This window comes from Etheostoma spectabile, chromosome 11, assembly GCF_008692095.1.
Source record: "Etheostoma spectabile isolate EspeVRDwgs_2016 chromosome 11, UIUC_Espe_1.0, whole genome shotgun sequence".
Taxonomy (NCBI): domain Eukaryota; kingdom Metazoa; phylum Chordata; class Actinopteri; order Perciformes; family Percidae; genus Etheostoma; species Etheostoma spectabile.
The window spans coordinates 1,747,343-1,761,811 of record NC_045743.1 but is presented as its reverse complement, the minus strand read 5'-3'; the positions used below and the strand labels follow the sequence as shown (position 1 = coordinate 1,761,811).

General features: G+C 37.6%; 1 protein-coding gene and 2 non-coding genes across 3 annotated transcripts; 1 reads left to right on the top strand and 2 right to left on the bottom strand.

Annotated features, from left to right (window-relative positions):
* Positions 1-516: 516 nt before the first annotated feature.
* Positions 517-635, bottom strand: LOC116698465 (5S ribosomal RNA). The gene has a single exon (XR_004334212.1). It is a non-coding gene; the product is annotated as a 5S ribosomal RNA (ribosomal RNA).
* Positions 636-5,296: 4,661 nt separating this feature from the next.
* On the bottom strand, positions 5,297-5,407 carry trnal-caa (transfer RNA leucine (anticodon CAA)). Its single transcript has 2 exons — positions 5,370-5,407; positions 5,297-5,342 (listed from the first exon to the last, which is right to left on the bottom strand). It is a non-coding gene; the product is annotated as a tRNA-Leu (tRNA).
* Positions 5,408-6,393: 986 nt separating this feature from the next.
* dhrs12 (dehydrogenase/reductase (SDR family) member 12) lies at positions 6,394-13,645 on the top strand. Its single transcript, XM_032529656.1, has 10 exons — positions 6,394-6,627; positions 7,529-7,662; positions 8,134-8,216; positions 9,618-9,710; positions 9,797-9,878; positions 10,860-10,921; positions 11,080-11,184; positions 11,272-11,362; positions 12,085-12,222; positions 13,403-13,645. Exons 1-10 carry the CDS (start codon positions 6,572-6,574, stop codon positions 13,516-13,518), a joined length of 960 nt encoding a protein of 319 aa, XP_032385547.1. The 5' UTR covers positions 6,394-6,571; the 3' UTR covers positions 13,519-13,645.
* Positions 13,646-14,469: the final 824 nt, after the last annotated feature.

Here is a 14,469-nt window from a genome sequence, read left to right as displayed (position 1 = left end):
TCTCTTTTTCTTTTTCTGTAGGTTGTAAATGTTATTGTATAACACATGTTTAATTTTGTATCCAAACATTGTGATTGTATTTATAATGTGTATTATTTTCTAGTGTGGGGCCCCTTTAAAAAGCTTTAAATAGCTTACCAGATGGTCCCATTTTACATACAGTGTCTGCAGTAAGTCTTGTGATTTTTTTCCTCCTTCTTTGGTGGAACGGACGTTCTTATTGTTGTTGTTATTATTATTGTTATTTTGCTGTCTTGTATACTGTCTTTTTTATCTATTTTTTAATGTATTTTTCTTGCTAAAACTGCTGCTGGAACTTTCAATTTCCTCGCGGGACTCATCCCAAAAGGATCAATAAAGAGAAGTCTAAGTCTATTGAACACTGTCACTGTAACAATGTTTATTTTTGTTCTAAATTAAGTGGCAGATTCCATGCTGTTTCCTTGTCAGCTCTATCTCCACCAGAGACCGTATGATCTCCACTGAAGAAGGAGCAGTGCCCTCTGCTGATGTAAAAGCTTACAGCACCGGGTATTCCCAGGCGGTCTCCCATCCAAGTACTGACCCGGCCCGACCCTGCTTAGCTTCCGAGATCGGACGAGATCGGGCGTGTTCAGGGTGGTATGGCCGTAAACAATTCTGAGTGGAGAACCCAAGCTACTTATAGATGATAATCCAACACTGACTGTTTTCAAATGTGTCTAGATTAAAACTGGCAATGAATTATAATTTCTGAAAAGAAAAATTATATTCTTCCAACGTAGCCTATGGCTTAAACTATGTCCCGACCAGGAGGGACAGAGGAACCTTTACGCACGTCCCACTTTTGCTGTAATAATTGCTGGACGTTTTTGTCCAAAGCTGAAAATGCAATTGACCAATGACAGGTGTAGGTTGCTAGTGACAAAAATATAAACTTTCAGATACGACCGCTTTGTAAAATAGGCCTATGTTTAATAAAGTGTTTCAACTGTCAAGTTGAATCAGTGCTCCCGGCTCCCCTAACTAACGTTTTTATCAACTTGGACCCTATTTTCCTATGTTTTTGTGTCTAATTGCCTGAAGGGAACAACACTCACATTGGTTCAGTATGAAGCAAGAAGGCTGCATTCTGCGGCGACAGCAGGGCAGCTAGACTGTAAACGAGCACTTTTGTGACTGTAAAGACAAGCTTGTCTTTACAGTCACAAAAGTGCTCGTTTTGCCAATGACAGACTCCGATTAAAAGTGTCTGACAACATTATGGAAAGGATCCCTTCAGAGACCTTTAAAACCTCTTTAAGACCTTTCTGATTAACCAGAAACAGCTCGGTCCGTGTACGTTTTGATCGTTTGTTTTTTCGTTTGAACCACAAAACGAAATAACGAGAAAACCACCGTTTTTCGTTTGTCGTTTCAAACCAAAAACAAAGAAACGGTAAAATGAGAGCCGTTCTTCCGTTTTGGTTTCTGAAGTTAAAAAACGAAAAACGAGTAAACCAATTTCAAATAACGGACCGTTTTTTGTTTTTTGAAGATCTACATTACAAGAAAGACAGGTGGACCGGAAGTAATAGTAAATATAGCCTATAAAAATAAAGGCCAAGCTTTTATAACGGGTAAATTGTGCTGCACTAACGTTATACCAGAGTAACGTTAGAAGAAAAAAAATCAATCAATAAATAGGCTGATATGAACCTGGACCCAAAGAAAAATGTTAGCAACAGTAGTTTATTATAGTTATTTAATATCGAGCCTATCCACGTGCACATCACCAGCCCCGTTTAATGAGCGCATTGTTTGGTTCAATACAGTTGGTAATAGAGGGTAACCTGAGAACTTGTGTGTGCAGAGTTGGTACTGTTAGCGCTATATTAAATAATTAAGTTCATATTTAATGTGGTTTCCCCACAATGGACCAAACTGTTCCCCCTTTCAACCAGCAGATGGCAGTCTTTAAATGACTGACTGTAATGTGCCTATGGGAACTGTTTTAAATCAAGATTACTGATACAGATGTATTTATTGTTGTTCACTTCATTTGGTTTTTGATTTTATTTGTAACCTAGCTATCACCATCATCATCATCATCATTATTCACCCCAATCCCAGAGTTAAACCTGCATGCCCTTCTGTTTTAACCTGATTCTAACACTGCTATCAGCTTCTTAGCAGCTCAGACAACAAACTCACATCAGAAATGTCCTAATGTAGGCCATCTGGGGTTCCTCACATGAGCTGCTTGCTTCCTCATCCTTCCATAACATTTCAATCATTTTAAGGTCAGAACTTTTGACTTGGCTTTTCCAAAACATTCATTTTTATTCTTTTAAGGTAGGTGGGTAGATTTATTTTGTCACATATAACAGGTTATATAGTATGAAGTATAAATTGAGTTTGTAACTCCCTTCTCTCATAGCAGAAAATATAAGTTAATATACTGTAGAAGCAATATAAAAATGGTAAACAGAAATAAACTCTAACTAGTGGAGCAGTGCTGGGGATGAATTAGAATGTGAGAGTCTGAGAGCTTTGGAAGAAAAGCTGCTCTGCAGTCTGGTGGTGCTGCAGCAGAAACCTCTATATCCCTTCCCAGAAGGCAGCATGGTGATCAGGCTGTGGCTGGGGGGGTACTGTCCTTCAGGATCCTTTGGGCTCTGCGTATGCACCTCACTCCCTGATATCACTGAAGCTGGGGAGATGGGTACCAATGATCCTCTGAGCAGTTTTAACCTCCCGCTGTAGAGCCCTCAGGTCCTGGTCATGGTCCTGGTCCTGGGCTGTGCACATCCCATGCCAGTTTGGGATGTTTCCAGTCAGGATGCTTTCTATTGCTCCTCTGTTAAAGCTGACAATAACTTGGCATGGGAATTTGGCTGATGTAGTCAGGAGTGTGTGTAGTTTTTATTTTAAGAGGTTGTTGTTGGGGGGCCTGTTAAATTGAGTTATGTTCATCTGTTGCTGACCATCGTGGTGATGTCATTTTAGGCAAATAATAAATTATTAACTTGTTCAAATTTTTTCTATTATGTTCACTTGCAGAATATTAAGTTTAGTTGAAATGTCCCTTTGTTGTTAATCTATTGTTATTTTATGTTCACTTGCTTGTTGTCTATTACACACACTAGAGCCACACCCCCCACTGGACTGTAGGTCTATATGTGAGACATGTTTTTAAATTTGTGAGTGTTACAGTCAACTCCTAAAACAGTTCACGCAGTATAATAGCACACATGGAAATCAGCCAAACATTATGACGAGAAAGAGCTCATTTTGGTGAGTAGGCTAATGACTTAAGCAGCAGGGCAAAGAAACGTGATTTGTGAAAGCAGTTATAATGAAAATAATGGAAAATGTTTAGCTTTCCAAAGTTACTGAACATAAAACTTAATTTCTCTTTCATCTCCATATGACAGCAGTTTGCACACAGCAGGCATGGTGCGACACCTACTGGTCTGTTTTTGTAATCGTTTTGAACTGCCCTTGATGGTCCATTACGTGGAAACCACAATAAAGATACATTTAATTATTTAATATAGCGCTAGCAGTACCAACTCTGCACACACAAGTTCTCAGGTTAGGCTACCCTATATTACCAGCTGTATTGAACCAAACAATGCGCTCATTAAACGGGGCTGGTGATGTGCACGTGGATAGGTTCGATATTAAATAACTATAATAAACTACTGTTGCTAACATTTTTCTTTGGGTCCAGGTTCATATCAGCCTATTTATTGATTGATTTTTTTCTTCTAACGTTACTCTGGTATAACGTTAGTGCAGCACAATTTACACCGTTATAAAAGCTTGGCTTTTATTTTTATAGCTATATTTACTATTACTTCCGGCCCACCTGTCTTCTTGTAATGTAGATCTTCAAACGGAGAAATGAAAATAAGAATTTCAAAAAACAAAAAATGGTCCGTTATTTGAAATTGGTTTACTCGTTTTTCGTTTTTCAACTTCAGAAACCAAAACGGAAGAACGGCTCTCATTTTACCGTTTCTTTGTTTTTGGTTTGAAACGACAAACGAAAAACGGTGGTTTTCTCGTTATTTCGTTTTGTGGTTCAAACAAAAAAACAAACGATCAAAACGTACACGGACCCAGCTCGTCGCTGGCGCTAAACCCACCAGACTCCATTTAAAAAAAGCAATACTTTTAGCGTGAATAGAGCACATATATTTTCACATGTAAATTGGTAAACTGTGTTTATTTCAACCAAAACTAGAGTTGTGATGGTTGGAAAAGTGGAAAGACAACCTAATAACATCATTTCATAGTTTAATTTTGATTCTATAGACTTTGAATGAAGTCTATTTTACGATGCTAGAATTACTGTTTATTTACATGGAGTCTGGTGGGTTTAGTTTACGCGATTTCCTTTTTGTTTAAAAAAAAAGAAAAAAGGATCAGGAACAGAAAGGTCGACGTCCTGAGAAATCCTTCCCATGATGTTGTCATATATCATTATGAACCTGTCACTGGCAAAACGAGCCCCTTTGTGAATGTAAATACAAGCTGGGCAATATCCCTATTCATTGGGATCGAAGCTTGTTTCTTGGCTGCCGACTGCAGATAATCTCGTTTACTGGACCAATTTCAAACATTGTTGTTCCCGGTAGTCATTACACAAAAACATAGGCCTAGTAAAATAAGGTCCCGGTTGAAAAAAAAGTTAGTTACCCTTTAACAGTCCAAGCCTTTCAAGTGAGTTATATATATTATAGTGTCAAACCCATCATATCTACTGTTTACAATCCTCAGAGCTGCATGCATATAAATGTGTATTCGCATATGTGTTAGCCTATCCCATAGCATAATAGTCAAATGTTTATGTTTACCTGTTCTTGTTTTTGCTTTATGTCTTTTTGTGTGTAGCCTACATTGAGTGCAACAAAAGCCGTTTGTGTTCACACTTACGTTTCCATAAACGCTGATTCTGATTCAGCTTGTTTTTATCTTAATTAACATTATGCGTGTATTGAAATGCTAGTATTGTTTTCGCATTATGCGTGATGAAGTTATTAGTACTAGCCTGATTAATATATAAAAATGTATTTAAAATACAATTGACTTTGAACATTCTTCTTACGGTTATACATGTTTTACAGGCCTACTTTATAGGTTTATCTGTAGGCTATTCATTAAAATTAGCTTGTAGGGATTTGTTTTAAGTGTGACATTTAAGGACTCTTTACTGTTTCAAGTTGTCACTGAAATTAAATTAAACACTATGTAATTCCATTTAAACCACAATGTGCCATAAAAAGAAGAAAACGCGCTGATGTGTCATTGGGCTACAAAAAAAAAGTATTGTCAGAAGTGGGATTCGAACCCACGCCTCCATTCGGAGACCAGAAGTCCCGTTTCTGAGGAAGGTTTGTAACCTTGAGTCTGGCGCCTTAGACCGCTCGGCCATCCTGACAACTGAGTACTGACGAGAGCTAATGGGCTGTTTGACTACTGTTAAGTGGTGGTTGTACCTGTGGATTTGTAGATTTAATGTGTTATGAGCGTTTTAGTTATTACTACGTTACTAGTTTAGTAAAAGCGACCATGTTAACGAAGACTTCAACAAACTTTAAACCGTGGCGCAGTTTCGCCGTTGATAACCAGTTATGTTTTGGCTACAATCTAAATAGGCTAGCCTACTATTAAGGTCAGTTCAATTGATTGTTGGATTCAGTTACAAAAATAATCAATATCGATAGGCAGCCTTAGTATTGTAAATGAAATGCGCAGACTCATCGAGCTCACAATTGGAGGTCTGCTGTATAACAACAGTCATAACTTGCGGAAATGTTTCGCCACCTATGGCTTGTGTTTCATCGTTTACAATTGCCTATAACGCCATATGCCACCCTGAACACGCCGGTCTCGTCTGATCTCAGAAGCTAAACAGGGCCGTGCCGGGCCATTACTTGGTAGGGAGACTGGATAATACCCGGTGCTGTGAGCTTTTAATTGTCGTCTTTCATCCGCAGAGGGTGCGGCTCTTTCTTCTTTATTTGAGACAGAACTAACAAGTATGATGAATGCAAATTAAACGATTGAAATATTGTATGTACAGTTTAATTAATTTCATGTACGTTAAACTCTAAGGAATGCCTTCTGTATCGCTATTTATTTATTTAATAATATGCGGACATATCCACCAGGGGCACTAGAAAGCTATTTAAAATGTGCTTGTTTTCCCAAGAGTATATGGCTGCAGCCTGGAGCGTCCCATGTCATCCGTCCCGTCTCACGCTCCAGGCTGCAGCCATACCCGTCTCTATTTTCCTGTCTATGTTATTTTCTGGGGCAAAGGCAGGTCCCGCCCCACTCTACTTCACTCCGCCCCTGATTGGTTTATCCTGAACTTCAATCCTAACCAATCCCACTCTTCTTGCCAAAACCTAACCAACCCAAGCAAAGGCAACGAGAAAAAAATTATTTAGCTTCCGGTGGTCGAAAGTGACTCCCCGCCTATTCTTCTACATAACCACTACCAGTCATTCTTATGAAACCAAAACATTGGACTGTATTCATTCCGCCGCTTTCAGCTCAAAACCTTTTGTACACAAACTGAGACACATCTTTGTTAAACATGTCGATTTACAGGAACGCCGTTTGGTTTGTGAAAGGACTCCAGGAGTATACCAAGTAAGTAAGTCAATGTAAAGTAGTCAAATCTCTTGTAGTTTTATGATTTGTGCAACATCTAACGTTACCTAATCATTGTAAAATGAACCTTGAGAAGTAGCTTTAGATACTACTCTCAATTTTGAAAAATATGTAGCTCTGTTGGTGATACAATTCTGTCATTGTATGTTTGCATGCATGCAAACATACAATCTCTAAAGTAGTCTATAAAATGTAAAAATAGTCAGTGGTGGAAGAAGTACTCAGACTTTTTACTTGAGTGAAAGTACCCTTACCACATCGTAAGAATACTATGTTAAACGTAAGGTCCTGCATTTAAAATCTTAAATTTAAAATGCTTACTATCAAGTAAGTATTCAAAACGTAGCCTATGCTAAAGTAGTTAAGTACTCATTATGCAGGATGGCCCATTTCAGAATAAATCTGTTATATTTTACAAGACTCTAATGGTTGATGCATTGTAATCATCACTAACGTTGCAGTTTGAGCTAGTTTTAACCTCTAAATATACTGTTGGCTCGCTTAATCTATAATAATACATCAGAATTTATTAGTGAATTTCTTTTTAGTAACTAGTTTACTCAGTAACTTATGTTGTCAAATAAATGGAGTGGAGTAAAATGTATTGGCTTCCAAAGTGTAGCGGGGAAATTATTAATTAATTAGAAAAAAACATTGTCTATTTTGTTTTTGTCAATGAATGCTTGATTAATTATTTGTTAAAGTACTATCCATATCCATATATCCTTTCACCCATTTTGATGAAACCAGATCTTCACTGCAGTCATCAGACCAGCAGAAGACAGCCGTTTAAATGTCTCAACCTCTGTATTACATCAGAATATGTGATAATATTGGTGTCAGTGCATGGGTATTGTTTTCAATGTACTCCTCCTAACAGGAGTGGCTATGAAGCTGCAGCGAAGCATTTTGCGCCAGCAGACCTGGATGTGAACCTGAGCGGGAGGTCCTTCATGATAACCGGGGCCAACAGTGGTATAGGCAAAGCAACAGCGCAGGAAATAGCCAAAAGAGGTGAGTGTTTGAATGTCAACAGTTAAAAAAGGTATTAGTTATTCCCCTCTGTTTGTGGAAAACAGTACAGAGGTGACAGAAAAGCAAACAGTTCTTCTAGTTACTAGAGATATCCTTTTCTCACAACCATTTAATTGTATGAAAGTGATATCTTTAAACACAATCCTAAAACCTACATTTCCAGCCTGGCATTTGATTAGAGCATTTTATGGATATTGTATGCTTTTGTCTTTACCTATTTTTTAAATTTAAATTATACTTTTTGTCTCCACTTGTTTTGGTCTTCATACTATTTCTACCAGCTTTTGCCATTTGTCTGTAAAACACTACCAACAGCCTATACCAGTAAAGTTTGATTCATTGATTGACACATAATCAGTGCCGCCCTGTTTCTGACAATAATTACAAGAAGAGGTGATGGAAGTTACTGCCGGCTTGTTCACTGAGATGTCTTTATTTGTGAGTCTGCAGGGGGAACTATTCACATGGTGTGTCGAAACAAGGGGCGAGCAGAAGCAGCCAAAGATGAGATTGTGGAACAGAGTAAAAATCAGGTGAGAAATCTGTTGCATGTCTACCTGTCCAAGTGGGGTTGTTAATGATATAGGGTGTCGTATGTTCCGTTTGTAAAGCCCTCTGAGACAAATGTGTGATTTTGGGTTTTTTATAAATAAGCTTGACCGACTGCGGAATCTCTTTGCACGTGGACAGCTGTGACACAGTACTTCAGTACATTCAAGTTTCGCTTTTATTTTACGTTTTTGTCCAAAACAATGTAATGCCTAGACTGGTTTAATAGGCGAGGCAAGGCAGCTTTATCTGTAGAGCACATTTCAGCAACAGGGTAATTCAAAGTGCTTTACATAAAATCAGTTAAACAGATAAAACACAAGTACAAACAGTTAAAAATTATAAGCATTAAAAACCGATAAAACACATGAATAGACAGTTAAAAACAAAATAGAAACATTAGGACACATAAAACACAAGAATAAAAGTTACAGTGCAGCAGAAGAAATTTAAAGAAATGAGCATTCATTTAAAGAAAGGCAGCATCAAAAAGAAAGGTTCCCGTTGTTTAGTTCTGACTCTGGGGACAGTACATACAACACACAACCAAATAAAGAACTAGGGAGTAAAGCAAACTTAACCTTGTATTGTCTCAGAGTATATATCATGTTGCACAGTTCGGCTATTATGAGTGATACTTTTTTCAAAGACAACTGTTTCCTTTTATTTATTTATGCTTACAGGGCTGCTTACATTTTAAGACATTGAATGGATGGTACTGAAAATCATGTATTTCATGTCAAAACACATTATGCAATACTTATCCTGTAACTGAATATACAAGCTTAACTGTTGTAGGTAGAGCCTACACATAATGCATGGTGTTTATTAATATTTCGGATACAGTTGTGCAGTACACAGTGTATTTTGGCAGATAAATGGCAGTGTCTTTACATTGTTTTTCCAGCAAAGAGCACTGTTAGTCAGGAGAGGACAAGTTATTTTTCAGCTTACTTCAGGGATACTACAAACAGACATTTATCTTTTTTATTAAAATATATCTTTGTCTGCAGGGGCACAGTTTGTATTGTTTTGGTCGCTGAGATAAATGTTTTGTGGTGAAATGATTCACCTAACTGACTTCAGTCTGCAAAATTCCTCAACAAATCAGATCAAACCTCACTCTGTCTTGATTGAATTAGCTGTGTGGAAAGGTCTGTTAAATTTAATATGAATTGGTATAACAACATATGCAACAATAGAATGATCCTAAATTCTCAGATCATCAGCTTTAGAAGCAATCACCTGCAAAAGCCTGTTTGATTTTTAACGTCAAGTGTAACTATCACATAAGGAAATGTCCTCTTTTATATTCTTAAACTTTTTTTTTTTAAGAGAAAGTAAAATATCAGTCCCATATGTTCATGTTTTTGGTTTATTCCCAGAATGTTCACGTCCACATCGTTGACATGTCCAGCGCGAGACAAGTGTGGGAGTTCGCCCAGAACTTCTTACAAAACAATGCCGTACATGTACTGGTAGGTGTTATGAAGATATGGGTTGGTTCACCTGTAATGCACACACTGGTTTTTATCATAATTTAATCAGTTGTTGTGTTAACCAGATTAACAATGCTGGCTGTATGGTCAACCAGAGAGAGTTAACTGAGGAGGGTTTGGAGAAGAACTTTGCCACAAATACACTTGGTAAGTATTTCTAAATACTAGTTCCAGTGCAATACCGGAGTTGGGAGCGGGCCTATGTTCCCACATTTCTAAGATCTTTTTCCAAAATCGGTCCTTTGTTCCCACACTTCCTTTTTCATAAATTTGTGTCAGATTTGATCCCCCTTTCTCCCAATTTGGGGTTAGGGGTTAAGCCTAACCCTAATTTTGAGAAAATTCTTAGAAATGTGGTACATAGGGCAGTTCACGTACCAAATTTGAAACAATACTTTATTTGGATACCTTACTTTAAGAAATGTAAACATGTTTTGACGAAAGAAGCCAATGTTTTTACATCCTTTAAACAACAACCTATTCATAATTTGATTCCAATCATGAACTACCGGATCATAGGAAAGGGTAAACTACGAATCTGACAACTTTCAGTACTTTAAACAAAAAAAAATTTAAACTAAGCAACACATTTCAGTCAGCACCAGTGTTAAGAAGTAGGGTTCAGTTTTTGGATTTGAGTGCTCTCATCATGGGAAGTCTGTTAGACTGCAGGAGCCAGGAAACATCAATCCGCTTAAGGTGCTTCAATTGATGCCACGCGTTTTTTAGGCTACAACAGTTTTTGTCACATACAGCAAACATCTCCTCACTGTCTGCTAGCTGCCTGTCCCCTGAACACACTGTAAAACAGCTGTAGACAACCCAGGGTCTACAAACGGTCCACAACAGCCTGAGACATGTTGATATGATTAATACAATAACTTACGCTGCTGAGTGTGAACACATTTTCCTACAAAAATCTTTCCTGTCTATTTAACAAAAGCCACTTCTCAGTGACTGTTGTCATAGCAAAAGCCATGTACAAGTAAAGTATAGTAAATCTTTGTTTAAGTCAGGCAACACTTAAAATAAAATAATATAAATGTAATTTTTTTTAATGAGTTTGGATTCTTAGCTACAGCAGATAAGTGTTTCTGAACTACGTTCTGTGCTTTCCTTGATTTCCAGGTACATACATCCTCACCACAGCATTGATACCTGCACTGAAGAAGGTTGAAGACCCCAGAGTGGTGGGTGGAATTGCAATTGTTTGCGTCAAAAGGCGCACAAATACATTTCGGAAAGATGCTTTTACTGTCTGACCTCGTCACAGAGGAGCAGACTGTGTGTAAATTTTAAGCTTTATTGAAAAATAAAAAATAAAATATTTGCTACAATCTCCTCTCAGGTCACGGTGTCGTCAGGCGGCATGCTCACACAGAAGCTGAACGTGGACGACCTCCAGTTGGAGAAGGGGACGTTTGACGGCACCATGGCCTACGCTCAGAACAAAGTAAAGGAGACTGATGTGCAACAACACAATATGATTGTGGCAGGTATCCGTGTTTGCTGAAGTGTTTTTGTGTTGTCGTTTTGACAGAGACAGCAGGTGATAATGACAGACAGGTGGGCTTCTCAGCACAAAGAGATCCACTTCTCCTCCATGCACCCTGGCTGGGCAGACACACCAGGTACACACAAGAAAGGAGATTATATTTCTTTATTTCTGTGTTATTTCATTAAATATGACCTTGTAAAACCAACCAGTATACTCACAAGTCCAGGAGGCAGGGAAGCATTGTACTGTAGCAGCATGTATCTGAAGAGCTGTAGATCATAATATCAGAGCAGATGCATTTGTTCATCTGCCAAAAGGCCAATTCCCAGCAATTATTTTATTGATTATTGTTAGTGAAAGCAGAATGAGATAATAGACAATAGATATAGATAATAGATTGAATGTTGTGGTTTTGATTTGTCAGGTTTTTTGACGTTCACATCTTTGAACTCCTACCTCAACTCAATGCAAAGCAAAGGAACCTTTTTTATGTTGCTCACAATATTATAAAACGACGTTTTAAAATCAAAAACTATGTTTCAGTTAATGTGGATGATCAACAGATTTAACTTTCGACAGTTTTCTTTTAGACTCTGCCGTGGTAATTTTTAAAGTACTGGTTTCTAGGCAAAGCTGAAAAGGTCTAAATAATAATAAATTATAATATATAAATCACATACTGTATATAAATCATATATAACACTAGAACATGTTCTAAATATCAGAGTTGGTACATGCAGTGAAACAAAATCAATGCTGTGATAAACACACTACACTAACACATGAATAGCAGGTGGCATGTGGCAGAAAACGTTGGTTCTGTGATTTGCAGTTGAGTTTTTTTTGTCTCTGTAGCTGTCCAGACGTCCATGCCTTCATTCCACGCTAAGATGCAGTCCAAACTGAGGACGGAGGCCATGGGGGCCGACACCTCGGTGTGGCTCGCTGTGTCTGCGGCCGCCGTAAAGCAGCCGAGCGGCCTCTTCTTCCAGGGTATTTCTTTCTGCTATCACAACATTTTACCTGGATAATAGACCAAGAGTCGAGCCATAACTTCATGGTACGACAATGCATAAATACTCCTTTACAAGTAAAAGTGCTGCATTGTAAATGTTACCTAAGTAAAAGTAAGGATGTATTTCGAGCTAAAAGTATCAAAAGTAAAAGTACCCAATACTCCTTTTTTTACAGCAGACATTTGTACTTGCCAACGCAGGAAAAGCACAGTTGTATTAAATAACATTAACAATGGCATAGTTAGAGTAAGAATCCCAATAAGCTGTTTCAGTGAATACCAGGACCTCCTCTAAATAAAATACAGCCATCATTAATAATAGAATATTGTTCTATAATGGCCAGAGTCTTACACCAAATAAATATTATATTATTTGATCAGTAAGGCTAAAGAAACATTGTGTAATTATGATTCTTTTTAACAATTTTTTTTTGAGATACCATTACTTTTTAATGGCTTTTTTCAACAACCAACGAGTAGTCACTTCAGACTCCCAGATTTAATACCCAGTCCAGGCCGGCTCTATCATGAGGTTTTTTCAATATACTGTACCATAACTTTATCACTTTATTCAACACACTGTACCATAACTTTATCACTTTATTCAACACACTGTACCATGATCTTTTTTGTAATACTGTACCATGATTTTGTTATCACTTTTGACAGATTCATACTAGGATTTTGTTTATACCCTAAAGTATGACTATGACTTTTTTGACATACTATACCACGAATGTTATGACATACAGTACGTACTATGACTTTTGCATCTATTATTATATTGAAGTATAAATCATTTTTACAAATGTATGTTTGGTCACATTTTATAAGCTGATCATATGTTTTGTGTGTGAAATCTTAATTTGAAAACCAGTAACTAAAGATCCTGATGGAGACAAAGCATTATATAGGAACTGATATCAAAGCACTGAATCGAATGAAGGCTTCCTGTACAGGGAGGAGAGCGGCTGGGACCCGATTATGATGTGACTGAATTCAATTATCCAGGGTGATGCCTCATTGTTTATGTTCCTATGGTACCGCAAGACCTTTAAATTGAAATTGATTCTCTCTGATTATTATCATTCTGCAAAACATTTTTGTGGTTCAGTGTCTCTAATGCTGGCTCCTGTGTTTTTTCGGGGGGTTTTCTAGATCGCAAAGCGGTAGCGACTCACCTGCCGCTGGCCTCCACCAGGTCCACACCTCAGGAGGAGGAGAAGCTCCTGGCCGCGCTGGAGGAGTTCGCCCTAAAGTTCAAACCTCAGTAGGCCTAGCTCTGGGAATGCACTTGTCTCTTTAAAACCAAACACTCCTAAATAATTACTAACGTTTACAAAATCATGTTGTTGTTTTTTAATGTAGAGGGTGCTTTTTCACATTTTCGACTGATACTTTAAAGAACAAAAACTGAAGTTAAAGGTGTCTTCTGGAAAGAAGATTTGTGGTGTTGCTTTTGTCTACTACTAATAAAACAAAAATGCAAAGTTCTATATTCATTTGTGTAAACTCGATTGTTTAATTCTCTGCCGTTTTTGTTTGGTAGCAGGGTGGTGGATGTTCAGGTTTGGGATATTCTCATATTAAATATTTGTCATTTCTTGTACATCCTGTAAAGCCATAGTAAGAAAATGTCCTAATTGTTGTACTTCACAAAAATATCCAGGTACTTAAGTATCTTGGGTCCCCAAAGCTTTAACGGAGATACAAAATTAAGTCTTAATAATATATAGTAAAATGGCTGAATGATATGCACTTCACTAATGTCATTTTCACTGTAATGTTGTAAATAAAATTACCAAACATCAGCGGGTTTCAAATTTGCTGCTTTCCTTCCCATTTTATATTAACAGAACATCTTTAGAATTTGGACTGTTAGTCCCACAAAATAATAATTTGAGAGGATCACTTTGTGGTCCATTATTATCTGGAAATTATACTTTGTCAATGTTTTTGAATACTCTACATCAAATGAGTCATTAGTTATGAAAAAGGGGCGTGGCTAACGCATAGGGGTCGGGTCAAACCATCACCAATAAAAAAGCAACTCTCTGCTGAGTTCAGTGTTACCTCACACAGGACTCTACCTTTAAACGGTTCAAAAGTGATAAAAGGGGGCGTGGCCTGTGGACATGGGTGTGGTTAAATATATAACATATTCTAAGTTTCATGTAAATTAGATCATATAAGGCTGATTTCCAAAAGGAAATTGACAAGGACAG